Source organism: Anopheles coluzzii, chromosome 2, assembly GCF_943734685.1.
Source record: "Anopheles coluzzii chromosome 2, AcolN3, whole genome shotgun sequence".
In the NCBI taxonomy this organism is placed as follows: Eukaryota; Metazoa; Arthropoda; class Insecta; order Diptera; family Culicidae; genus Anopheles; species Anopheles coluzzii.
Window position 1 is genome coordinate 21,539,976 of NC_064670.1, and position 24,834 is coordinate 21,564,809.

Sequence of the window (24,834 nt, forward strand, 5' to 3'; positions counted from 1 at the left end):
TTAACGTGAAGTACAACACACTATTGTATTTATCCGAACTATCACCCTGCTACGGGGTCACACATTCGTCTAAAAACTGAGTTAAATTTCATCTATCAGCTTAAACCGCTGGTGTTGCGGTGCTGGTACCACGTTGAAGAACTTCTTGTAAATAGTTTGTCCCTCCCGGCCGGCATAGCACCGCTGCACCCAGGTGTGATCCCAGTTTGGGTCAATCTTTTCACAGGTAACGTACACCTTGCCGTGCTCCATAGCGAACAGGGTGCCATTTTTACCGAAGCCAACCTACGACGAACGAGTGAACTGATGTTATTCACAGAAAACACTTACAACCAGCCATCATTTTCTTACATTCAATCCGGGATGGAAGCGAGTGGTGCGCTGTGTTACCAGTATAGTGCCAGCCGATACGTGATGGCCATCCTGCACCTTCCAGCCACGATGCTTCGGGCGCGGATGTTTTGGAGGATTTCTCGAGCTACCGCCTGTTTTCTTGGACGCATTTCGCACGGTTGCTGCAACATGGCAAATACAATTAGCACTCTCTGCATTCTGCAGTTCCCACGGTGTTCCCTTTACTTACTTAAAAACGGAGCAAGCCCCTGGTGCAACCGGGTGAGAATGCTGGAATTCATTTTCACTGCACGCGCACAATTACGCACGACAATTGCTGTTCGAGAACACCACCACCCGGCAGAGAGCGAACTTTTACGTAAACATTGTGGAGCTGTCATAACGAACGTGCCCCCCTTCGGGAACGTCCATCAGCCGCGGTGCCCGTCTATCCATGGCAACGGAAAACTATCGATCAATCACGAACGGAAACGTCGATCCACAAATTGCACAAAAAGGCAGAACACGTTATTCGGAGCCATGTCTTACCTGTGCCTTGGTCCGATGAGTGCTGGTAAAACGCTCCTGCTGACCTGCCTACAGAAACCAGACTCGGTGAACTTTACCTCCCATTCCGTTCCGAGCGTGGGCACGAACCTGTACACCATCAAGATACCGCCGATCGTTATCGACGAGAAGGATGTGAACCAGAAGATTCCTCCACCGGGAAAGCGCAAAGAGTTGGTGCAGGTGCGTGAAGTCGGCGGATGTTTGGCGCCCATCTGGCGCGACTATTTGCTCAATCCAGTGGAGAAGCTTATCTATGTGGTGGATACTTCGAATCTGTGTCAAATATCGGCCGCAGGTAAAACAGGTCTTTGTTCAATATTCGTTTCTCGTGATTTTACCAATACATTACCTTTTCTCCCCGCCGTACCGAGGTGTGCTGCTGTACTCCATGCTAGCGGAACCGCGATTGAAAAAGACGAAATTTCTGCTCGTCCTTTCGAAGATGGATCTTGCCTATCGTCAGATGCGTAACGAGGCGCTGCTCATGCTGCAGATGGAAAAGTTTCAAAAGCAGATACCGCAGCACATAACGATCGTGCAGTTCAGTGCCATTACGAAGGAAGGCATCGACGAGGTGTACGACTGGTTGGCAATGAATTGAACTGGTTGCTTGTTGAATCGATGCATAGATCATAATAAATTTCTATTTACGTTTTACTTCTCGCCGTTTGCTGCGACCGTTTCGATTGAATTCCGTTAGAGAGCGTCCCTTCAGAAACGGCCCCCTTGGCAAACGCGGCTTTTGACAACCGCGCCAATGTCGACCCGCTACGTCGACCCGATGTTTCACAAGCTGTCAAAAGAGGAAATAATTCTGGTGTACGGCGATCGGCAAATGCGCGTTTCGTGCGCTTCGCATAACAAACAGTTTGGGCAGGAAAATTGTGCATTTTTCACCGTGAAGTGCCGCACGCACCGTGATAAAAGCAACACACACGGCACGGAAAGGACCGTCGTAGTGCACAATGGCGCACAATTATATTGTGACTGCCCAAAAACCAACGGCGGTTACCGCTTGCGTTACCGGTAGGTGTATGGGGGAAGAGTGGCAGCACAGGCAGTGTAGCTACCGAAAATGACGGAGGAAGAAAAAAGATTAGCGTGAAAATTGAAGCTTGTGCAGGATGTAGGACTTGTCTTTTTCGCTCCCACTACCCCACGTCACCGTATGGGCAAATGTGAATAGAAATTGTGTTGCCAATCGGTGTATTCGTTTGTCTATCAATAGAGAGTTTGCTGTTAAGGTTATGTTTTCCTATTGCTTCGTTTATTTTGGAATCATCGTACTTCCTCTCCGCCGCATGCGTTCTTCACGCTTCTTTCCGCCCTTCCTTTTCAGGTAACTTCACCTCGCCAACCGATCTCAACCTGATCGTGGCCAAGAGCTCCCGGTTAGAGATATATTTGGTAACGCCGGAAGGGCTTCGGCCTATAAAAGAAATTGGCATCAATGGGAAAATAGCTGTGATGAAGCTGTTCCGCCCGGCGGTAAGTGTTGGGATGTTGGGGATTGTTGTGAAACTGCTAAGGAAACCACTCTGCCCACTGCTTCCTTTACCCTAACATGCTGTATGTTTTTTTTTAACTTCCGCAGGAAGAGACGAAAGACTTGATATTCATCCTGACCCACCGGTACAATGCGATGATTCTGCAGTGTGCCGTGCAGGGCGATGACATCGAAATAATAACGAAAGCGCACGGGAACGTGGCCGACCGGGTCGGGAAGCCGGCGGAAACCGGCATCCTGGCGGTCATCGACCCGAAAGCCCGCGTCATCGGCATGCGCCTGTACGAAGGGCTGTTCAAGATCATTCCCCTGGACAAGGATACGAACGAGCTGAAGGCGACGAGCCTGCGCATGGAGGAGATGCACGTGCAGGATGTGGAGTTTCTGTACGGCACGACGCACCCGACGCTGATCGTGATCCATCAGGACATCAACGGGCGCCACATTAAGACGCACGAAATTAGCCTTAAGGATAAGGAGTTCACCAAGATCGCGTGGAAGCAGGACAACGTCGAGACGGAGGCTACCATGCTCATCGCCGTGCCGATGCCGCTCGGCGGCGCCATTGTCATCGGGCAGGAGTCGATCGTGTACCACGACGGGGACAGCTATGTGGCGGTCGCGCCGGCCATCATCAAGCAGAGCACGATTAACTGTTACGCGCGGATCGACAGCAAGGGGCTACGCTATCTGCTCGGCAACATGGCCGGCAACCTGTTCATGATGTTCCTCGAGACGGAGGAAAACGCCAAGGGGCAGACGACGGTGCGGGACATTAAGGTGGAGCTGCTGGGCGAGATAACGATCCCGGAGTGCATCACGTATCTGGACAATGGGGTGCTGTTCATCGGGTCGCGGCACGGCGATTCGCAGCTGGTGAAGCTGAATACGACCGCGGGCGATAATGGGGCGTACGTGATGCTGATGGAAACGTTCACCAATCTGGCGCCGATCGTGGACATGTGTGTGGTGGATCTGGAGCGCCAGGGCCAGGGGCAGATGATTACCTGCTCCGGCAGCTTTAAGGAGGGCTCGCTGCGCATCATACGCAACGGCATCGGCATCCAGGAGCACGCGTGTATCGATCTGCCCGGCATCAAGGGTATGTGGGCGTTGCGCGTTGGCATCGACGATTCGCCGTACGACAACACGCTGATACTGTCGTTCGTGGGCCACACCCGCGTCCTGATGCTGTCGGGCGACGAGGTCGAGGAGACGGAAATTGCCGGCATTCTGGGCGACCAGCAGACGTTCTACTGTGCGAATGTTTCGCACGGCCAGATCCTGCAGGTGACGCCCAGCTCGGCGCGGCTCATTTCCTGCGACAACAAGGCGATGATCTGCGAATGGAAGCCCCCGGACAACAAGCGCATCGGTGTGGTGGGCGCCAACACGACGCAGATTGTGTGCGCGTCGGCCCAGGACGTGTACTACGTGGAGATCGGGGACGGCAAGCTGGAGTACAAGGGCCAGACGACGCTCAGCTACGAGGTCGCTTGCCTGGACGTGTCGCCGCTGGAGGATAACGCCACGCGGTCCGAGTTTGTGGCCGTCGGGCTGTGGACGGACATTTCGGCCTGCGTGCTGAAGGTGCCGACGCTGGAGCTGCTGCACAAGGAGAAGCTCGGCGGTGAGATCATACCCCGCTCCATACTGATGGCCGCCTTCGAGGGCATCAACTATTTGCTGTGCGCGCTCGGCGACGGTTCGATGTACTACTTCGTGCTGAACAAAGCGACCGGCTGCCTGACGGAGCAGAAGAAGGTAACGCTCGGTACGCAGCCCACCATCCTGAAGACGTTCCGGTCGCTTTCCACCACGAACGTGTTTGCCTGCTCGGACCGGCCGACGGTCATCTACAGCTCCAACCACAAGCTGGTGTTTTCGAACGTGAACCTAAAGGAGGTGAACCACATGTGCTCGCTGAACGCGGAAGCGTACCAGGACTCGTTGGCGCTGGCGACGCGCAACTCCGTCATCTTTGGCACGATCGACGAGATCCAGAAGCTGCACATCCGCACGGTACCGCTCGGCGAGTCGCCGAGGCGCATCGCGTACCAGGAGGCGTCGCAAACGTTCGGCGTCATCACGTTCCGCATGGACGTGCAGGATTCGAGCGGGCTGACGCCGGCACGCCAGAGCGCCTCGACGCAGACGAACAACATCACGCAGTCGAGCGGCATGGGCCTGCTGAAGCCCGGTGCCAGCAACACCGAGTTCGGCCAGGAGGTGGAGGTGCACAATCTGCTCATCATCGATCAGAACACGTTCGAGGTGCTGCATGCGCACCAGTTCATGCAGACCGAGTACGCGCTGTCGCTAATGTCGGCCAAGCTGGGTAACGATCCGAACACGTACTTCATCGTCGGTACCGGGCTGGTAAATCCGGAAGAGCCGGAACCGAAGACTGGCCGCATCATCATCTACCGGTACGCGGACAACGAGCTTAAAATGGTTAGCGACAAGGAGGTGAAGGGCGCGTGCTACTCGCTGGTGGAGTTTAACGGGCGCGTGCTGGCGTGCATCAACTCCACCGTGCGGCTGTACGAGTGGACCGACGACAAGGATCTACGGCTAGAGTGCAGCCATTTCAACAACGTGCTGGCGCTATACTGCAAAACGAAAGGTAAGCATTGGCCCCTGTTTCGTTGTGCTCGTATGCCATCATGTTCTTATGCCTTTTCTTGTCGTGGTGTGATTTGCAGGTGACTTCATTCTGGTGGGCGATTTGATGCGTTCCATCACACTGCTGCAGTACAAGCAGATGGAGGGTAGCTTCGAGGAGATTGCCCGCGATTACCAGCCGAATTGGATGACGGCCGTCGAGATACTGGACGACGACGCATTCCTCGGTGCCGACAACAGCAACAACCTGTTCGTCTGCCTAAAGGACAGCGCGGCGACGACGGACGAGGAGCGCCAGCAGATGCCCGAGGTGGCTCAGTTCCATCTGGGCGATATGGTGAACGTGTTCCGCCACGGTTCGCTGGTAATGCAAAACATCAGCGAACGCAGCACCCCGACGACCGGGTGCGTCCTGTTCGGCACGGTCAGCGGTGCGATCGGGCTGGTCACGCAAATTCAGAGCGACTTTTACGAGTTTCTGCGCAAGCTGCAGGAGAACCTTACCAATACGATCAAATCGGTCGGCAAGATTGACCATTCGTATTGGCGCAGTTTTCACACGGAAACGAAAATGGAACGCTGCGAAGGGTTCATCGATGGCGATCTGGTGGAAAGCTTCCTCGACCTCAGCAGGGAAAAGATGCGCGAAGCCTCGCTCGGGCTCGAAATCGACGTCGAGGGTACGAAGCGAGAGGCCACGGTAGATGACATTATTAAAATCGTAGAGGATCTTACCAGAATACATTAGAAAGCGCGGAGGAATTGGTTGAGGAATCGGGGAGGAAAGAATTCGAGGTCATACTTGCTGCTCCCAGAGTTCAGTCGTGGTCACACCGGTGTGTTTAGTATGTAACATTTGCCTCCAGTTGGGGCTAGAAATTTATTGCATTATCAAAGAATGATAAACATAATAAATAGCGACGTAAGACGTAAAAATCGGTGTCGTGCGGGTGCGTCGATCGTTTCTTCGTGGTAAATGAAAGAGAACTCCCCTGAGTGTGTACACAGCTGAAATGATCCTTTATTCTTTTGATCCTTGGAATGCCAACAACATAACGATGGGTGGGAAACACAAACAACACACGATCGTATAGTACACGAGAAGAGGGAGGGGGAGCGTTAATACTACATGGCTGTTAATGGGAGAGGTTCAAAATACGCAATCCGGCCGCAGTTACCGCCGACTGCACGTCCCATCTCTTGATCCCCTTTTGTACAGGCCATCTAACCGCGGTTAGCAATCATATCTTCCGGATTGAACATACCCTACAAAGAGAAGATAGGTCCAATTTGCACAATCGTTAGACAACCCGCAGCACAGGAAACGGGCGACAAGATTCCGCTCCACTTACCTTAGCGCGACGCAGAATCGAATCCTTGCTAGCATCGTACGGGTGGTCTTTGGATGGGATTTCCAGCACCGCCGGGGTGGGCGCAGTGTGCGAATCGATCACGTGACGGATCAGCTCGGCGTAGTTCTGATTGATCAGAATGATGTCGATATCGTCGCGCTTGATGAAGCGCTTGAAGCAATCCTCAATCTCGCTGACGGCAGTATCTGGAAAAGGGTGGTGAATGGACAGCATGGTTGAGTTATCGATTATGCACTTCCCCCCCTACTATCACACCGGGGGCTTTTCTTACTTTTGTCGACAACCATGAAGTTGGGGTGACGGTTCTTGTTGATCTCACCCACTCCGCCAAGCAGGAATCCGACGCATGTGTCCTTAAAATGTAATGTAAACCAGTTTAAAGGATTTTCGCACAAGGGTCCGCGCCTGCAGGTGAGTATTTGCATTTTGCATCAGCCACCAGGGATTTCGGTCCCCCGACACAAAAACACCAAACCCCCATACTTAGGGCCCAGATTTTGCACCCCCTTACCTCATCTCCAATGACGGAGATCAGCTTTCCTTTCATTGCCGACAGAAGAGCCATTTTACGTACGAGAAGAAGTGCGAAGATGGGAAAACAGTTCAAGCGCTTTTGCTACAAAATGGGATTTCTGTTTTGAGACGAAGAGAAAAACATCACCTGACTGACTTACAACCCGTGGGTGATTTTGCAGGGTTGGTGATCAACAAAACGCTGTCAAATGTCAAATTGTGTCCTCCTTTGCCAAGGTTTATATACAATGGTGTATTATTTTGGGTAATTAGAATACTTTCTAATGTATAATCAAAATTATTTTTACATAGAAAAGGTAAAACGTGATTGTAATGGATAAATTTGTTCGCTGTAATTATATCCTCATTCAAAACGTATTATTCTGCTATTTTTATTTTTATCTATAAATCTTGTCCGTTTGTAGCAAGTTTGGTGTAATGAGTTGATCCACTAGCCCTGCAATTTGACACGCACGACAAGCTCCACCAAAACGTCACAACAAAAATCCGCGCGTCCAAAAACAAAAATTTCCTCTGCTCGCACTGCTCGCCGGCAATCAACGAAAGATTTTTACCGATTTTTACCTCGAATGGTGTGTGTAGAAAGTGCTGACGCAATATGACTTCCATCATCAAAATGCACGCCATATCTGGCGCGATGGATGAGTCGCCCCCGTGCTATATCCTGCAGGTGGACGATGTGCGAATTTTGCTCGACTGCGGCTGGGATGAAAAATTCGACCAGGGATTCATAAAGGAAATCAAAAAGTAATCCCGAAACGTGTGTCTGAAAATTGGGGATCAGTATTGACTAACCTTTCGGACCACTTTCCAGATACGTGCATACGATCGACGCCGTGCTGCTGTCCTACCCCGATGGCAGTCATCTCGGGGCCTTACCATACCTGGTTGGTAAGCTGGGCCTGAACTGTCCCATCTACGCGACGATTCCAGTGTACAAGATGGGCCAAATGTTCATGTACGACATGTTTATGTCGCACTACAACATGCACGATTTCGACCTCTTCTCGCTCGACGACGTGGACGCAGCGTTCGATAAAATTGTCCAGCTAAAGTACAACCAAAGCGTGGCGATGAAGGGCAAAGGATACGGTATCACCATCACACCCCTGCCGGCCGGCCACCTGATCGGTGGCACCATTTGGAAGATTGTGAAGGTGGGCGAGGAGGACATCGTGTATGCGACCGACTTTAACCACAAAAAGGAGCGCCATCTGAACGGTTGCGAGCTGGAGAAGCTGCAGCGGCCCTCGCTGCTGATTACGGACGCGTACAACGCCCGGTACCAGCAGGCACGGCGACGTGCGCGGGACGAAAAGTTCATGACCAACATTCTGCAAACGCTGCGCAACAATGGCAATGTGCTGGTAACGGTCGACACGGCCGGGCGCGTGCTGGAGCTGGCGCACATGCTCGACCAGCTGTGGAAAAACAAAGAGTCCGGGCTGATGGCGTACTCACTGGCGCTGCTAAACAACCAGAGCTACAACGTGGTCGAGTTCGCGAAAAGTCAGATCGAGTGGATGAGCGACAAGCTGATGAAAAGCTTCGAGGGCGCCCGTAACAATCCGTTCACCTTCAAGCATCTGCGCCTGTGCCACACGATGGCCGATCTGGCGAAGGTGCCCAGCCCGAAGGTGGTGCTGGCCAGTTCGCCCGACCTGGAGAGTGGCTTTTCGCGCGAACTCTTCATCCAGTGGGCACCGAACGCGAGCAACAGTATCATCATCACGAGCCGCTCCTCCCCCGGCACGCTGGCACGCGATCTGATCGAGAACGGTGGCAATGGGCGCAAAATCGAGATGGACATACGGCGGCGCGTCGAGCTGGAGGGTGCCGAGCTGGAGGAGTACATGCGGACGGAGGGCGAGAAGCTGAACCGGTCGATCAAGAAGCGCGATCTGGACGAAAGCAGCTCCGATTCGGACGACGAGCTGGAGATGAACGTCATTACCGGCAAGCATGACATTGTCGTGCGCCCGGAAGGCCGCTCGCATACGGGATTTTTCAAGTCGAGCAAAAAGAACTACGCCATGTTTCCCTTCCACGAGGAAAAGATCAAGTACGACGAGTACGGGGAAATTATTCAGCCGGACGACTATCGCATGGTCGACCTGGGCCCGGAAACGAACGGGGGCGATGATAATAAGGAAAACGGAGGCATCAAGACGGAGGACATCAAGAAGGAAAAGGAGGACGAGGTGACGGTGCTGGACAAACCGACCAAGTGCGTGCAGTCGCGCAAACCGATCGAAGTGAACGCGCAGGTACAGTTTATCGACTTCGAGGGCCGTTCGGATGGGGAGTCGTTGCTGAAAATTCTCTCCCAGCTGCGTCCCCGGCGGGTGGTGGTGGTGCGCGGTTCGCCCGCCAACACGTCCCACATCGCCGAGCACTGCCAGCAAAATATAGGCGCGCGTGTGTTCACACCCAATCGTGGTGAGATTATCGACGCCACCACGGAAACGCACATCTATCAGGTACGGTTGACGGAAGCGCTCGTGTCGCAGCTCGAGTTCCAGAAGGGCAAGGATGCCGAGGTGGCCTGGGTGGATGCACAGATCGTGATTCGCAACAAGCGAATAGACACCGTGGCGGAGAAGGACGCAAACGGTGCGGCAAATGGCGGTGGTACCCTGCTATCGGCCAATCCTGTCGTTCCCGGAGCTGGCGGAAACTTGGGCGTTGGTGGTGCTGGTGGTGGTGGCGGTGCCGGCGATACACAGATGGAGGTGGACGATGTGGATACGATCGACGATAAGATGGACAAACAGATTTTAACGCTAGAGCCTCTGGCACAGGAAGATCTGCCACCACACAATCCGGTGTTCATCAACGAGCTGAAGCTGATCGATTTCAAGCAGATTCTGATGAAAAGCAACATTGCGTCGGAATTTTCGGGCGGAGTGCTGTGGTGCAGCAATGGCACGGTGGCGCTTCGTCGCGTGGACACCGGGCGCGTTACGATCGAGGGTTGCATTTCGGAGGACTATTACAAGATACGGGAACTGCTGTACGAACAGTACGCCATCATTTAATGGGCATAATTAACAGTGCATATGTGTGTGAAATAAAAAGTTCATCCGTCATTACAAAATTCAATTCACTAAGTTTAGAGATTACTTAATCTCCGCTGGTCAAAGATACTTGCTGGTGAGCTGGAAAGAGAGCGCGGCAATCTATCCCGGGATGGCAGCGTTTTGGTCGAATGTCCCCGGAGTCCTGGGGAGCGCCAACTTGGCCATAATCAATCCTTCTCCGATGTCGAAATCATCTTCGTCAAAGAGCTTAACTTCCCACGGATGTTTGTTGTCGCTGAAACACATAAAAGAAGATGAAGCGTATTGAAAGATACAAATAACAAATCCTGCGCCTCTCGCTGCCATGGTTTTGCGCTCACATAACCAACGCCTTCATCGGTTTGTCCAGAATGGATTTGTACAGCTGATCGATAGCCTCCAGGTGGCACGGTTTGATGCGCTGTATATTGGCGATACGGCAGCACGCTGCCTGGTATGGTAGATACTTAAAGCGATCCTCCCAGCGTCGCACTTCGCTCGACCCAACGGTAGCCGTATTGCCGTAGTCGAAGTAAAACACGTTCACCATATCGTCGAACACGTCGCAAACCGTTGCACGATACCAAATGCCATCGTACTTAGCAATCACCAGTTCGCCGAGGGCTGTAATTATAAACCATGTTTCGAAATTTCAGTTCAATAATTAACACCCGACCTGTAACGCAATCCCTACGAATCGGACACACTTACAGGGCATTAATTTGAAGGGTTTGAAATTTGCTATCGTTTCTGGATCGTTCATTTCCGCCATCAGCTGCTCGTACTCCTTGTCGTTGCGCTCGTTCCCAATGATGTGCGCGTAAAACTGATCCACATCGACCACGCAGGTAGGAAGCAACTTAATGTAGGTATTTGTCTGCGGCACTTCCATCCGTGCCGGAACGGACACAGTTACCGTGTCCTTGTCGAGCGTCCATCCATCCGGATCCTTCGGCGCATGTCGTAAGCGGCAGTTGCTTCCCTTGAAGCAGCGTTTCGTTTCCGGATCATAGTGCCTGCACAGTCGATCGTCGTCCTTCGGTACGTATCCCAGTACCGCTTTCATCGGATTCGAAGTGCTGAGCGGCATTTCGTCCATTTCCTGCAGTTCCTCGACCGTGAGCGTGTCTCTGCTAATGGCGTACTCTTCGCGCGGAGGTTCAGCATGCTCCACTATGAGAGTATCGTTTTCAACCGCAACCACACTACAGGAAACACTGTAGTACAGACTCAGTGGCAATGCGGCAGCCGTATGGCTTACTTGGCACTTGATCGCATACGCCGGCAACTGACACAGGTCGGACGGAAGTTTCGCTTTAGGAAGAAGATCACTGTAGGCAAGTGTTTCGCCCATATCCAGCAAATAGAGCTCTGCCGTGTCACTGCCAGCCGCTGGCATATTGCAAATGGCGCGATGCCAGACATTATCAAGATATACGGCAAACACCGCACCAGCGGGCGGTGCTTTGGTGAGAAAATCCTTTGGCATTTGTTGCAGTGTCGTTAAACTGTTCCTGATGACATCCTTTCGCGAATCATCCAACGCATAGAAGGTACCGTCAGCAGGGGACGGAATGTATGTGACAAGCAGCTGTACGTTTTGCCCAGCTTGATCTACATCACAGAAAAAAGAAAAAGCAAGAACCAAAAACACAATGGTTAACCTCGCATTCGTTTGAGCGCATTCTAAAGAAGCAAAGAGGCACCCACAGTCAAGCGTTGGTGCGATGTAGCCGAACGAGGAGTACGTATCGGCTGGAAGTGGTTTTTGCGCCGGTTTCGTGTCCAAGACAGAACATTGATCCGCAAACAATCGCTTCCAATCGTTGACGACGATTTGCAATGATTTGCCCATGCTTTGCAGCTTATCGTGGGCTGCCTCGAAGTCCTCTACGAAGGTGTCACGTTTAGTCGACTCAGCACTAAATAGCTGCGACCGGAGCTGCCTTGCCTTTGGGATGGTAACGTAAGCAGCTTGTTAGCATTTTGATGATTGATTCGACGATTATTGCTTCCTCCTACTTACCCGCTCTAGCATTAAACTGGTCAGAGAATTCACGAAAGCCACATGTTTCTCCAAATACTCGTGGGAAACATCCCAAAGTTGCTCATACGTGCCATAAGCCATTGTTGTCTGCACGCTGCTCGTAATCCGCAGGGCAAAATCCACCTGTTTTTTTACGATCTTAACGTGTTTCAGCTTCGTCGTACTGCAATGGCGAGCTACCGGAACAATGCATTCGATTGTGCTGTGTCCGTTCGATGAAAGGCTCCTGAGAACAAAAGTGACGATCGCTTGTGTGCTTTGGTTTATCTTTTGTTTACTGGCCCGACGTTTGCCAATTCTATTGAAAACGATTCAACCCGGGCAGGTAAACAGTCTGACTTGATGTGACGTTTCATTTCTGGAAAGGCGGGAAAACTGTTTTTGTACACAGTGGAATAAACAATATTTTGGTTGCGCGTTATTTGCTTTTGGAAAGTGTTATCGTTTTTGTATGTGTGCTTTAAATTGTGTAACAAGGCTATTAGTGGTGTTTGCTTAATTGGCGGATGGTCTAACTATTGCGTCTACCATGGAATACGATTCCGACTCCGAGTTGCACGCAACCGATACATTGCGTTGCGAAAGTGATTCAGAAGAAGACGATCAACGCAACCAGAACAGCAAATTGCCGGAGGAGAAATATGACGACGACGGGGAAAGCGTTAGCAAAGATTCGGAAATGTTGAAAACGGTTAAAGAAAGTGCGATAACTGATGTACCGAAGAATGGTTCATCCGACGAGGAGGATCAAATAGGACATCGTACCGTTAGCACTGGCCGTAAATCGAAGGTTTCTAACATCATTGATAGTGAATCGGACGAAGAACAAGCAACGCCGGAAATCGGGGACAAGGTGGTGACACCGGACGCTGATAATAAGGTACACCTAAATCGCCTGCAGTCCTTGCTTGATTCCGATTCAAGTGAGCAGGAAGTTGCTCCACAGGAAAAGAAAGTAAAACCCCAAACGAAACGGAAGTTGAAAAAATCTGCCAATGAACTGGGAACACTTGCATCATCGGACTCTGAGGGCGAAAGTGAAGTTAAAATTAAGACAAATGTGAAAGAAAAACGAAAACGTAAAAAAGACACGAAAACCGAGGGATCACCCACTGTAGTTCGCTCTGCTCGGGATATTCTCGCGAGCGTAAGTATACCATTCATCGCTACACAGCATTGAGATTCTTCTTTAACTCATTACCTATTTATTCACTTTATCCGTAGCTTAACTTATTTTTCGACGATGATGACCTAGAAGGTACAGCACGGGTTGCTGCGAAGTCAAAATATTCACCATCGGCTGTTGATGAAAAAACGGCCTACTCTTCTTCGGAGGAAGAATCTGTCGAGGGTTTGATAAAAAGCGCAAGATCGGCTCGAAAGGTATTTGGACCACAAGCAAAGTTGGCGTACGTAACAATCACCATTCAAGTGTGCTTGCATTACAGATGACGGCTAAGCAGGCGATGGAGGACAAGCAGATCATCCAAAGTGAGTCACAGCGGATGGCCCGGGAAAAGTACATCGATGTGCCGTACCACCGTACGAAAGTGTTTTCCTTCGAAGAGTTTCGCGCTAGGAAAACGATCTGCAAACCTGATCCGGCGCGCGATTGCAAAGAGAGTGCCGCCACGGCAAACAAATCGATCCGGATGAACGCGGCACAGCTGGAAGAGTTTGCCCGAAAGCTTGCAGAGCGAGAGTTGGAATCGCAAAACTTTTTTAAATCCGAAAGTGACTCGGCGGAAGAAGCCGAACCGGAAAAGGATGTTGCAACCGACGGCAAGCCCGACGAACGGCAGGAGAATGTCACAATGCATGATTCGCATGATCAAAACGATCAGGAACACGTGGAACCGAACGATGAAGATCCACCTTCTACTACCGTTGCACCAGCAAACGATCAATCGATCTCGTCTGAGAATGGCACGCTTGCAACAGAAACAGATAAACCCATGAGTGAAGAGCAAATGGATCCCATCGATGAAATAGTAAATCGAACGTCCGATAATATGGAGCAGATGATGGCTTCGTTCAGTAGCGAGGCGAAAAAGTCTTCCGTACCGGAAACAGAACCAGTTCAGATTAATTATGATCTGTTTTCGAATGAATCACCTGCCGGCCCATCGTTGACGAGCAAAAAGGCATCGCTACTGGCCAACCTCAAGCTTCCACCGTGCCCAAGGCTTAGTGGTAGTTCCGACATGCTGATCGATCTGGACAGTGGTTCACTGCAACCGAAGGAACCATCCGGGGTTGACATACTCTTCCAGCGGCTGGCAAAGTGTAGCGGCAGTGCGCAAAAGCCGACCACGCCAACGGCCAAAGCCGTCAGCATCTTGAGCACAGAGCATGGTGTGGTAAAGCTGGACACGGTAACACTGTTTTCGTCCGAGGAGCGCCCATTGGTGCACAAGGAACCCATCCCTGGAGCGGCGTATCATAAGCTGAAACAAGTTTTGAAAGAGAAAATAGACAACAACCGCCGAGAGTATATCCGCAAGAGGGAAGCAGAATTTGCTAAAAAGATGGACCTCGAAAAGGCAGAACAGGGCGATGCCGCCATGGACGAAGAGGAAGAGGAAATTGAACTGCTGGATGAGGATGAGGACGAGGACGACGAGGTGGACCAGGAAGAAGCAGAGGAGGAAGGTACAAAGGCTAATGCGGATGGTCCGCAGATCGGGACACTGTTGGATGATCAAGCGCTGGACGACGAAGCGTCTGAGGCCGATGAAAGCTCGAGTTCTGACGAGGACGAAGAAGATGACCAGGAGACGGCAGGGGGCAGTAAAAAAGCGGGAAGAATTATAAAAGCTTTTGAAGATTCGGATGATGAATTGCAGCCCGCTAACGGGGAACCCAAGAAGCCCCTTGAGAATGCAACAACGTCTTTCACACTTTCCTCTGAGGGTATGTACATTGATTGTATACTCGTGACTTGTTGTTTAAAATCACTTTTTTCTATTTTGTATAGGTCTCTCTTTAGTTTCTGAATCTGCCACCAATAACGAGCAGAATGATGAAAGTTTAACACTGCTTTGGAAGAACGACGGAGAGCAGCCCGATCAGCGGGAAGAGGACGAAGAGGAGGATGACTTGATGGCGCTCTGTTCGGGACAATTTGCAACACAACTGCCAACGCAGAAGCAGGCTTCATTTTCACAGAGCGACGATCATGATGGTGCTATCGTAAGCCAGGCAAATCCGAAACCACTGTACACACAGAATCAGGAACCGTTTGGGGAATCTCAACTGATGGAGCTCTGCTCGGGACGATTCGAAACACAGGCGAATGATGAAGATCCGACCTCAGGTGACACAGGGAAACAGGATTCTGCTCCCGACGCCGACCAACAAATAACTGATCACAGTGAAATCTGTGTCGGTGGACGTCTTCGGCTAGATTCGTCAGATGAAGAAACGGAACGCGTTGAAAGTGAACCTAAACGTAAAGTGAAAAAGCAACGAAGAAAGCAAATTAACATCTCCGATGATGAAGATGATGTGACAGAACCTGAGAAAACCGCCACGGACGTCGAGAAAGCGGCCGATGCAACTTCCGACGCTGGCGATCAGGAGGAGGAGGAGATGGAGGAACCCGACGAGGAAGCCGAAGGCGACGAAGATGGTGAACGGTACGTGGATTACGATTCGGAGGAAAATGAGGTGGAAGTTCGACTGACCAAGAAGGAAAAGGAACTGATGAGTGCCAAGTTCCTGGAGAACGAAGCCGAACTGTCAGAATCGGAATGGGGCAGTGCGGATGAGGATGAGAAAGATTTGGACCGGTACGATGTGGAGGTAGCTGACGAGGAGCAGTACGATCAGGAAAAATTGCAGCAGGAGCTCGAAAAAATCCACAATCGTCAAATGCTGGATCAGGACGATCGGGAGGTGGAGCAGCTGAAAGAATTCTTCCTCGAGGACGAAGAAAAAGATGGCGTCGGACGGGTGCGGCAGTTCCGGTGGAAGAATGTGGAGAAAACGTTCAGCCTGGATTACGATAAAAACGGCCAGCAGGAGGGCGAGGGAGACGGCGCGGGCGGTGGCAACGGAAGCGATGAGGAGACGGAGCTAAACTGGCGCAAGATGCGTCACGAGCGCAATTTGTTGCTGAAGGAGAAAAACATCGATCTCAGCACGATCGATCTGACCGCCACGACGATGCTGAATCCGGCCGACACTACTGCCGTCGCCGGCGACGAGCAGGAAAACATGCTTCAAGCGAGTGGAAAGAAACGGATCACAATTATAAAGAAGGGCAGCAGCACCTCATCTGCAGCGGCTGTTAAGGACGATAATCCGTTCCTGATCTCTAATTCCTCCATTTTGCAGGTAGGGAGAGAAGGGAAGCTTTTAGTTGTTTTTCTTTCTCCTGAGTATTCATATCTAATTTCATATTTTCCATCCTCTTTTCCCCAAGGGCCACAAAGCATCGTTTCTGTCCCGCGATAAGGAAACGCTGGAGAAGCTGGCGAATTTAATACCGGAATCCGAAGGCGCGACCAGTTCGCTCATAACGGCAAAGGCACGAAACTTCGTGTTCGCTACCCTAAGTCCTGCGGTCGAAAAGGTAAAATCTTGATAGAGAACGGTGGAAGTTAGAATTTCAGGGAACTGGCGTATTTACCTACCACTATTGAACCTGCGCTCTATTTCGTTTCCTTGCAGTCTTCCAAGCGATCCCTCGATCAAGAAGGCGTTGAGATGAATGCCAACTCGAAGAAAGCAAAGACTGTGGAGAAACAGTTTGGATCGAAGAAGAAACTATTACTGGAACCTTCAAAATAACATACAATTAAAATCGATTTTAAGTAAACGTTAAGCAATGAAAGTCTGGTGCATAGAATATGAAGCAAGTGAATAAATATTGTTTAAAGAAAAAAAAACAGACATGAAATGCGTTTCCGCTTTTACTTCAAGGGTTATTTTTGATCGCGCAAGAACGGCCGGCATTTTTGACAGAAGGTTTGTTTACTGTGCTATTAGCGCACAAACGCCTCGCGTCCTTTCCGATATGATTTCCTCAAGCGTAAGTAAAAGTATTATTAACTCATTTTTTCCACTCAAAGCGATGTTATAACACATTTTATTTTAATAGATGCTACAGATCAGCAAGTTGATGACGCGAACGGGTCTACATCGTGCCTATTGTACAGATCCTACCCGTATCGAGAAGAGTAAGTGGTATTTGCATCATCAACATTGTACAATCGGAATCGGAATTGTGCGCCGCTTCCTCTAAAAACCGATTCAAGTAGGATGTAAAACACAATCATTTACATTTGCTATTCTATCTTTGTCGCACATCTAGCTGTAAACACTGTCACGCTGCTCGGGCGTGTTGGTGCGGATCCACAACGCCGCGGCAATGATGAGCATCCTGTCGTGATGTTCTCCGTAGCGACACACTCCAACTACAAGTAATGGTTGACTAACAATGCGTAATTGCTAAATATGCCCTGGTACAAACAGCGTTTTATCGTACATTCGCAGATACGAATCGGGCGACTGGATGCAGAAAACGGACTGGCACCGGGTGGTAGTTTTCAAGCCGGGTCTCCGAGATGCCGTGATGTCGTATCTGAAGAAGGGCCAGCGCACGATGGTCACCGGCAAGATAACTTACGGAGAGATAACCGACCAGGAGGGAAAGCAACGAGGCACCACCAGCATCATTGCCGACGATGTGATCTTCCTTCAAAATTAAGCGCCACACGCGTTCGGTGGTGCGCATTTTGCATTTGCATTTGTTGTGTATAGTGTTTGGTTAGCATTTTGGAAAGAAATAAAGTGTTGCTATGAAATGTACACTAGCGTTTATTACACAAGTTATAAGAAAAAAAGGGGAGTTGCTTAAGAAACTAGGATGTGGATGTGCTGCTGAACCGGGAAGTTTTGTATGAAGGAAACGATCAGTTTCGGTTCACTTTCTTTCTCCATTCTGCCTCAGAGATTGCTCCGCATATTTATTCCTTCTCATCATGTCTTAAAAAATCAACAACAACCCAAAACTAGTAAAAAATCGTTTATTTGAAAATGTGTTTCGCGCACGCTCTGAATTTTGCGCATTCACTTACTCGCTACTAAAAATGCATCTAACTTCGCGATCACACTCGAGAAAGCAATGGTCAGGTGGTGTTCGTGCGTGTGCTTGTGTATTAAGCCCCAAAAATCAGTCTCATTTGCGATCTTGCCATACGTAGCGAGAGAGAGAGAGAGATAAAGAGAACATCCTTAATTGCTAACACTTACAAGCTAACAAGCATCAATACAAGAAATAACAGGAAAAATGAAACGTACGTGACAAGTAATCAACGATAAAAAGCATAATTAATGGATGGTTGAAGCAAAAAAAACCTTACAGCTACGACACAAAAAAATATCTTGGCACGAGATGAAACGGCGAGAGCGGCGGTTGATTTTGTTCTGTTATATAGCCTATATTACTAACGATTTGAAATTACACCACTCTTCACAGAACGTGTGGCCAGGACGGGGCGACACGCTCGCGCACATACACACTTTAGGCTAGCTATTTTCTTGGTCAGTTCATCATGAAAGGGGTCTTACTTTGTATAATGCAGTGCAGGAATCAACGTTACCTTCATGTGCTTTTGAACAACCATGAATGTGGAACATCATATAATATTACTCGCGGTGGCGCGGTGGCCCCGGTTTGCACCTTAATCTCATTTGTTACTGACGGCGGTCGGAATGGGGGCGACATTTTCTTTGGTCGTTGCGTCGGCTGCAACTGGTAAGGCGGTGGGAGCCGCTTTGTACATTACGCTTGAGGTGGCGAACAATTTCTCCATACTGGTGATGACGGGGCGTTTGGCCACCTCGAAGAACAGCTCGTGCGAGTATTTCTTGTGCACCGTGTCGAACGAATATTGCCTCGAGCTCATGCCGTTGTTTAGCAGCACGATCGCGTCCGTAAATTGCTCCACCTTGTAACCTGCAACGAGAAGAGATGCAACGTTTGGCATGGGAGATTATAAGTATGCAATTGAACTCCTAATTCCCCCCACCCCCGTCATACGTACTTGAGTAGTATTCCAGTGTTTCGTTCCATCCCGGCTGGTCCAGCATACGGCGAGCGATGAAGAGCGCACCGCAGGCAAGCTTGGAATCGCGCACCAGCACCGTGTTGTAATCCATCAGCCCCGTCTCGAGAATGTAGCGGGCCAGCGTGAGCGTCATCATCGGAATGCGGTTGACGCGAGCGTACCGGCGCAGGAAACGATAGGACAGTGGAAAGCCGAGATCAAATTCGATGGTACGGAACACGGTGCGTTCCATCTTGAGCAAATCGTTACGATCGTACGCACCGTCGCAGAAGTAAACAAAGTCATCGACCGTCGGTGGCAAACGTTCGTCGTACTTCGAGGCGATCAGCATGCCCGCGATTCCCACGAGCTGCAAGACTTCGTGGCCGATCGTCACACGGGACAGGTAGGTGTCGAGTATTTTAACGGCCAGATAGAGCGTTTCATGGTTCAGCTCGAACGTCTCCTGTATCTCAATCATCCAGTCGACCAGCAGGGCACGCATCCGCTTCGTCAAGTGCTTCTGGCGCACCATGTAGTCCGGAATGTCGTACGCGGGCTCCCGCTCCTGCAGGTAGTCAAATATGTCCTGTGCGTACTCCGACACCTGGTAGATATCGTTCCAGTAGCAAAGATCGTAGTCCTCGACACTTGCCGGCGGCTGTTTGCGCGGCACACCGATCTCGGCAGTGGCGGCCCGGGTTAGGGCAACGTTTTCGGTGATTAGCATTTTCCACGGACCATTCTCATCTTCCACCCGAGCCTTCGTCTTCTTGTCCGGTGCGGCAAGGGAAGCACCGGTCGTCGCCACACGACCAGCGGCCGCAACGGCCTTTCCTTTGTTCGAGATGGTCGCGCCATCATCCAAATTGTCTACCGCCGTCATGTACAGCGTACCACTGTCTTCGAACTCGCTCGACCCGCGGCCGCGCTGCTTAGGCTTTCCATCAGCTCGGGCAGCGAGTGGTTTTGCCGCCGGTGGTGCCGGTTCGTTGCGTGGTGCAATCTCCGGCCCAAGCGGATCCACACAGTCCGGCCCAAGCGGGTCTACACAATCCGGCCCAGTACCGGCGGAGGCTGCTGAACCGTCCTCAAAATTATCAACCGCTGTCACGTACAGCGAGTTGTCGCTTGCCTCGAACTCGCTAGACATTCGGCCACGCTTCGGCTTCACCACCACCTCGGCATGCTTGGCCAGGCAGGCATTTGCGGCCTGCTGCGACTTTTTCTGCTCACCATTGCTTGCAGAGTCGTTTGTGGCGATTTCAGCCCCGGTCGCTACTGTTGTCGAGCGCGCTCTTAATACATTTTTCCATGATGCACGATTTGTGACAACAGTCGCAAGGGGTTTCGGTTTAGCAACCAACTCTTCCGCTTTGCGGCTTTGAGCGAGAGCTAAAGCAAACGGAAAGGCGTGTTCGTTCTGTTACCATTTAAGTCGCTTAGGGACACACATTGCACACTTACCTGACACACCCGCAACGTTTCCGGAGACGGTGTCTGACGACGACGGTACATTCTCTTTGCCCTTCATGACCGAGATGGGTCTGTCTTGTTGTGTCTTTTGATTCACATCGACGGCTTGCTGTTTACGCATAGCGGCGCGCGTCATGATCCTGGGGACGCCATGGATCTTCGGTGGTTTGTTTTTCTTGAAATGTTGCTCGTTTGGCTATGAAACGTAAGGAGTGGTGATATTTGCATGTAACATTCGAACAATTTGCATCTCGATCGCGCATCGCTCTAGGGATGTGGATCACACAAAACATACCTTCCATGTTGGTTTGGAGACGTCCCCGATCAATTTGTTCGACGACATCATCGGCTTGCTCAGAAAGTTGGTCATCTTGCTCTTCAGGACCGCTCCGATGGTCGACGCGGTGCCCGTGGTTTCGGCATTGGTCAGATTGCCCAGCGCGAACCGTTTGGCGCCGATTTCCTGCTTCGCTAGGCTCATGTCTGCTTTGCGCTTGGTGCCCGTTTCCACCATTTCGTCTGTACAATTTACTGGATCGTGTGCACTTTTGGTAACGATGCTGTTGGCGTTCAGAGCGCACGCTGTCGATTTTAGGGCGACGGTGTTAAAATTGCTGTTCGAAGCCATCGTCGTCGCGTACTTCGTTCACTTTACGATGCGGTGCGTGCGCGGGCAAATTTTGTGCGTCTCGGCCTATGCCTACAGATCCAGATGGCCGTTACGGGAAGCTTGTTCAAAGGTGCTCGGACAGACAGATGGAGGGAGCGCGATGGCAGGTGCGTACATCACAATACAATTTGACACTGAATTTTGGCGGGTTTAGATAGGAGAGGTCCACTGTCGTTACAAATCAAGATGAGTGATACAATAAGGTGTCATAGAACCCATTTTGACAACAGCCATATTTTTTTGGTTTTTGGTATCAAAAAGTTTATTTGAATTTTATTTGATCGCTCTCCCTAATTAAAAATATTGTACGAATGCCAGTGAAATTCCCATATTTAAGGCAACTGTTGTTATGTGATACGGGTTTTGAATAGCTGTGATATTGTTCAAGCAAAATAGCTCAAATTATTCATTTTTTTACTTATACACATGGATCCTGTTCCATGTGTATACTCAGTCCGTAATTTCCTTTTAGACCGTCTACAAGGACAGAGAGGGCCCAAGTGATGGTGCTAAGATGGCGATGAAGTGTTTGCCATTAAGACCAGGATAAAGGATTAGCAGACGAAGGCGCCAAACCGTGGGCAGTTTCGGACACTCGTGCAGCAAGTCTAGGTCGCCAAGCGGTTGTAGCACCGGTTAAGAAAAAAGTAAGATAAAAATATTACCTAAAAATGATAAAATATAAAACTATTCTGGAAAGGGAAGCAGTAATGGCAGTACAAGGACGAAAAGGGAAAGCAATCGTAGGTATGGCAACACACACCGTGGCGATTCATTAACGACAGTTAATAACCGAGTATGCCCGGAATAAGGCTGTTCCGTTGGAGCAAATTTCTTCAGAACTTACACTTCACCATGGCACCATACAATCGGGCCGTAATAATTAAATATATAAATAAAAAAAATGAACGCCAGTTTTCTTTTTTACCCCTCTTGAGTCTTTATTTTACGTATTGTAGCAATTATAATAAGAACAGGAAATTCGTTTTTGATTGATTTTGTAAATTTTCGTTACTTTTCTTCATTTCTTGATTTTGATTAACATTTAAAATTTCTTAATATTTTTTATCCAACACTCTGCCTTTTCGGTATCGTTCAACAGTTGATTCAATAGAACAAGTTCAGTCTAACCTGCTATAACGAGTACCCCTTATTACGAGTTTTTCGCATAACATGCAAATCTAAATGCTCAATAAATAGCAATATCACTTATGTTCCTGATACATTTTATGGTGCCGTTGTGAAAACATGAACACGATCGGATTACATTGAGCATTCTTTTAATTTTGATATTCGCTCAGGCAAATTGGAGTTTTGGTACTAAGAATCGTTTTAAATAAAACTATTACTAGGAGTATAAGTATCGTATAATTGTGTGATGCACAAGAGTGTGGTATATTGCCGAGTGTTTCTTGTGCACTTTTCTGGATCTACTTGCTCATGAAGGCTATAGTTTTCCTTGCCAATTGTTGCCATTTGGATGAATGTAATATGACTTCTTATGTGTTTTACAGGTATGTTGTAGATGTTATACACTCGGTCCTGTATTATTGCATATATCTAAGCGTATAGTCATGTTTGGTGTATATGAGTAAGGCACTGTTTGTATTCAATCTCGTATCGTAATGCAATCGTCCACTCGCTCGACTGAACAATATATCTAACATAATCGGATGTGATGGGAATTGAACTCTACAGCACTCTTTGGGAACAGTCAGATTGGAAATTCCTATTGGATTTGTTCGAAAAAGCTGCTATAGAGCCCATTTCCCCTTAAGATACAGTCAAGAAAATGTCTCAATATTATCCGAACCTGTGAAAACCTATTAAATGGCCATGTTCAGTAGTGGCTTATAGCAGAACATACCGAGTACACTTGTTTCGCCAAATAAAAACAAAAAGAAGTAGTTTAACTTTCTCATGATGCTAGTTAATATGTATCATCAAAATTGTGTAAGCTTATCCATGTCGAGCACTTTTAGACCACACCATACGAAGAACCATACCACACCACTAACAAGAACACTGACGGAAAAACACAGGCAAGTATTGTTGGAGGGAATTCTTTGCATATCAGTTATTTCGCGGGCTCGGCTTGGTGAGTAGCGCTCGTCGGGCTGCGTCCGGGCAATAATAAAAGGAAAGTCTTCGTTCTGTTCCGCATCTTTTAGTTCTTGCGTTTCTTCGTTTCTGACGATTTTTATGAATTGCTTTTCCTGGGGAGCCCGCGCAACTAGTGCATCGGTAAGGCTGTCCAGTGTTTGTATACTTTTCTTGCACATATATTGTGCTGCCATGCCCGCATCGATCAGTGCAGGACGTTGGGGATCGCTTATCTGCAAACAAAAAGAAAAAAAATGATGTAAACTATTTCTCATATATATCATCAGGATCCAAAATGAAAACTCTACTATATATTAATAATAATACTTTAAAATTAACTAAACAGGATTTTATTCTTTGTGACTCAAATTATAGTTTATTTTATCCTAATAGGTATTAGTTGCACGATTATCTATCGGCTGACGTCAAAATTCTAGCTTAGGAACTGTTGAAAACATTAGCAAATTGATGCGGAAAAGAAGAATGCAGCATCAATTTATTTATTCAATGCATATGAGTTATTCGTGCGACTTATTAGGCGACATGCGACAGAAAGTGCTAGCCATACGGTGAAAGTGATGGGAGCAAGTGCATCGGTGATTTGATCAGCCGAGGTTTAAATGGTTTACTAAAAAGATGCAACAAAAGCTAAACTAATTGAACCAATGCACGCGCTATACAAATACAACAACACACAACATACCAGATACCCCCAAAACTAGTCACACTGGAAATAAACATGGAATCTTACGCATTTTCATTTTCATGACCCGAAAATTGTAAAAAAAAAATCGTTCAAAAAGGATCACGGACTTCTGTTATTCCTTTTTTCAGAACGCATTACAATTTATCTGCTATTTCTGCAAATAAAAGGTAAACAAGAGGCGAAAGTAGTAGCCCAATCCAAAAGAGGCATAATGTGGGAATACAGACAAGATTTTTTCCTATGCTGTATGTACATCATATTGCATCATCGCACTTACCGGAAACAGACCCACTTTGCACAGCTCCGGCTTATTCTCCGGTTGTCCTGCAATGAAAAAAAGAGTGTAAAGTAGTATTTCCAGCTGCTTTGTGTGTAATGTATTTAGAGAAAAAATACCACAGCATTTGGCACTCATGTTGTTTGGTTCCTGAGATGGAAAATCCATGTCGATCTTTACATCATTTTCCTCGGTGCCCTTCATGTTAAGGACATCATCGTTGGCTGAGAATGTGTTGTTGGCCATAATTATTCGATTATTCATTCTTTTGCAAACTATCAAGTAGGTCCTCCGAAGTGTTGCGCTGCAGCAGAAAATTGTGTCTTGGGATGAGTCACTGCACCACCACTAGCCAACGTTGTGGGCGATGTGAAAAAGTACTTACAGGCACAAAACACAAGGCTAGTTTGAGTTTTGTCTGCTATATTATCCTTGTTATCGTACATTTATTAACTTTTCTAATCCACTTTCAGAATTTACACCGGCAACTGTAGCGGAA

General features: G+C 49.0%; 10 protein-coding genes across 12 annotated transcripts; 5 read left to right on the top strand and 5 right to left on the bottom strand.

The window, feature by feature from the left end:
- Window positions 1–689, bottom strand: LOC120947609 (39S ribosomal protein L27, mitochondrial). Its single transcript, XM_040363070.2, has 3 exons — window positions 584–689; window positions 352–515; window positions 1–285 (listed from the first exon to the last, which is right to left on the bottom strand). Exons 1-3 carry the CDS (start codon window positions 633–635, stop codon window positions 82–84), a joined length of 420 nt encoding a protein of 139 aa, XP_040219004.2. The 5' UTR covers window positions 636–689; the 3' UTR covers window positions 1–81.
- Window positions 622–1,558, top strand: LOC120947608 (ADP-ribosylation factor-like protein 16). Its single transcript, XM_040363069.2, has 2 exons — window positions 622–1,198; window positions 1,275–1,558. The coding sequence occupies exons 1-2, from the start codon at window positions 622–624 to the stop codon at window positions 1,502–1,504; spliced, it is 807 nt and encodes a 268-aa protein (XP_040219003.2). The 3' UTR covers window positions 1,505–1,558.
- Window positions 1,559–1,690: 132 nt separating this feature from the next.
- LOC120947601 (DNA damage-binding protein 1) lies at window positions 1,691–5,971 on the top strand. The gene is made up of 4 exons (XM_040363061.2): window positions 1,691–1,929; window positions 2,243–2,391; window positions 2,498–5,036; window positions 5,116–5,971. The coding sequence occupies exons 1-4, from the start codon at window positions 1,869–1,871 to the stop codon at window positions 5,781–5,783; spliced, it is 3,417 nt and encodes a 1,138-aa protein (XP_040218995.1). The 5' UTR covers window positions 1,691–1,868; the 3' UTR covers window positions 5,784–5,971.
- A 65-nt stretch (window positions 5,972–6,036) lies between these two features.
- On the bottom strand, window positions 6,037–7,106 carry LOC120947612 (V-type proton ATPase subunit F). The gene is made up of 4 exons (XM_040363073.2): window positions 6,920–7,106; window positions 6,680–6,761; window positions 6,388–6,593; window positions 6,037–6,301 (listed from the first exon to the last, which is right to left on the bottom strand). The coding sequence occupies exons 1-4, from the start codon at window positions 6,971–6,973 to the stop codon at window positions 6,260–6,262; spliced, it is 384 nt and encodes a 127-aa protein (XP_040219007.1). The 5' UTR covers window positions 6,974–7,106; the 3' UTR covers window positions 6,037–6,259.
- Window positions 7,107–7,378: 272 nt separating this feature from the next.
- LOC120947603 (probable cleavage and polyadenylation specificity factor subunit 2) lies at window positions 7,379–10,044 on the top strand. Its single transcript, XM_040363064.2, has 2 exons — window positions 7,379–7,689; window positions 7,757–10,044. The coding sequence occupies exons 1-2, from the start codon at window positions 7,541–7,543 to the stop codon at window positions 9,978–9,980; spliced, it is 2,373 nt and encodes a 790-aa protein (XP_040218998.2). The 5' UTR covers window positions 7,379–7,540; the 3' UTR covers window positions 9,981–10,044.
- LOC120947605 (uncharacterized) lies at window positions 9,952–12,325 on the bottom strand. The gene is made up of 5 exons (XM_040363066.2): window positions 12,028–12,325; window positions 11,712–11,952; window positions 10,713–11,615; window positions 10,343–10,625; window positions 9,952–10,257 (listed from the first exon to the last, which is right to left on the bottom strand). The coding sequence occupies exons 1-5, from the start codon at window positions 12,127–12,129 to the stop codon at window positions 10,122–10,124; spliced, it is 1,665 nt and encodes a 554-aa protein (XP_040219000.2). The 5' UTR covers window positions 12,130–12,325; the 3' UTR covers window positions 9,952–10,121.
- A 111-nt stretch (window positions 12,326–12,436) lies between these two features.
- Window positions 12,437–16,939, top strand: LOC120947600 (claspin). The gene is made up of 6 exons (XM_040363060.2): window positions 12,437–13,195; window positions 13,273–13,431; window positions 13,497–14,961; window positions 15,026–16,386; window positions 16,475–16,624; window positions 16,723–16,939. Exons 1-6 carry the CDS (start codon window positions 12,578–12,580, stop codon window positions 16,840–16,842), a joined length of 3,873 nt encoding a protein of 1,290 aa, XP_040218994.2. The 5' UTR covers window positions 12,437–12,577; the 3' UTR covers window positions 16,843–16,939.
- Window positions 16,940–16,997: 58 nt separating this feature from the next.
- LOC120947607 (single-stranded DNA-binding protein, mitochondrial) lies at window positions 16,998–17,862 on the top strand. Its single transcript, XM_040363068.2, has 4 exons — window positions 16,998–17,083; window positions 17,153–17,231; window positions 17,366–17,474; window positions 17,548–17,862. The coding sequence occupies exons 1-4, from the start codon at window positions 17,069–17,071 to the stop codon at window positions 17,759–17,761; spliced, it is 417 nt and encodes a 138-aa protein (XP_040219002.2). The 5' UTR covers window positions 16,998–17,068; the 3' UTR covers window positions 17,762–17,862.
- Window positions 17,863–18,066: 204 nt separating this feature from the next.
- On the bottom strand, window positions 18,067–21,402 carry LOC120947604 (uncharacterized). Its single transcript, XM_040363065.2, has 4 exons — window positions 20,875–21,402; window positions 20,571–20,775; window positions 19,101–20,498; window positions 18,067–19,012 (listed from the first exon to the last, which is right to left on the bottom strand). The coding sequence occupies exons 1-4, from the start codon at window positions 21,205–21,207 to the stop codon at window positions 18,744–18,746; spliced, it is 2,205 nt and encodes a 734-aa protein (XP_040218999.2). The 5' UTR covers window positions 21,208–21,402; the 3' UTR covers window positions 18,067–18,743.
- Window positions 21,403–22,164: 762 nt separating this feature from the next.
- On the bottom strand, window positions 22,165–24,833 carry LOC120952877 (uncharacterized). 3 transcript variants are annotated; one of them, XR_005751327.2, is made up of 5 exons: window positions 24,721–24,833; window positions 24,455–24,639; window positions 24,336–24,382; window positions 24,104–24,212; window positions 22,165–23,585 (listed from the first exon to the last, which is right to left on the bottom strand). XR_005751327.2 is itself a non-coding variant. In XM_040372431.2 (4 exons), the coding sequence occupies exons 2-4, from the start codon at window positions 24,597–24,599 to the stop codon at window positions 23,193–23,195; spliced, it is 585 nt and encodes a 194-aa protein (XP_040228365.2). In that variant the 5' UTR covers window positions 24,600–24,639; window positions 24,721–24,833; the 3' UTR covers window positions 22,165–23,192. The 3 variants fall into 3 exon arrangements, 2 of the variants coding, with proteins under 2 accessions (XP_040228365.2, XP_040228366.2); XM_040372431.2 differs by lacking the exon at window positions 24,104–24,212; XM_040372432.2 differs by lacking the exon at window positions 22,165–23,585 and having other exon boundaries at window positions 23,674–24,212.
- Window position 24,834: the final 1 nt, after the last annotated feature.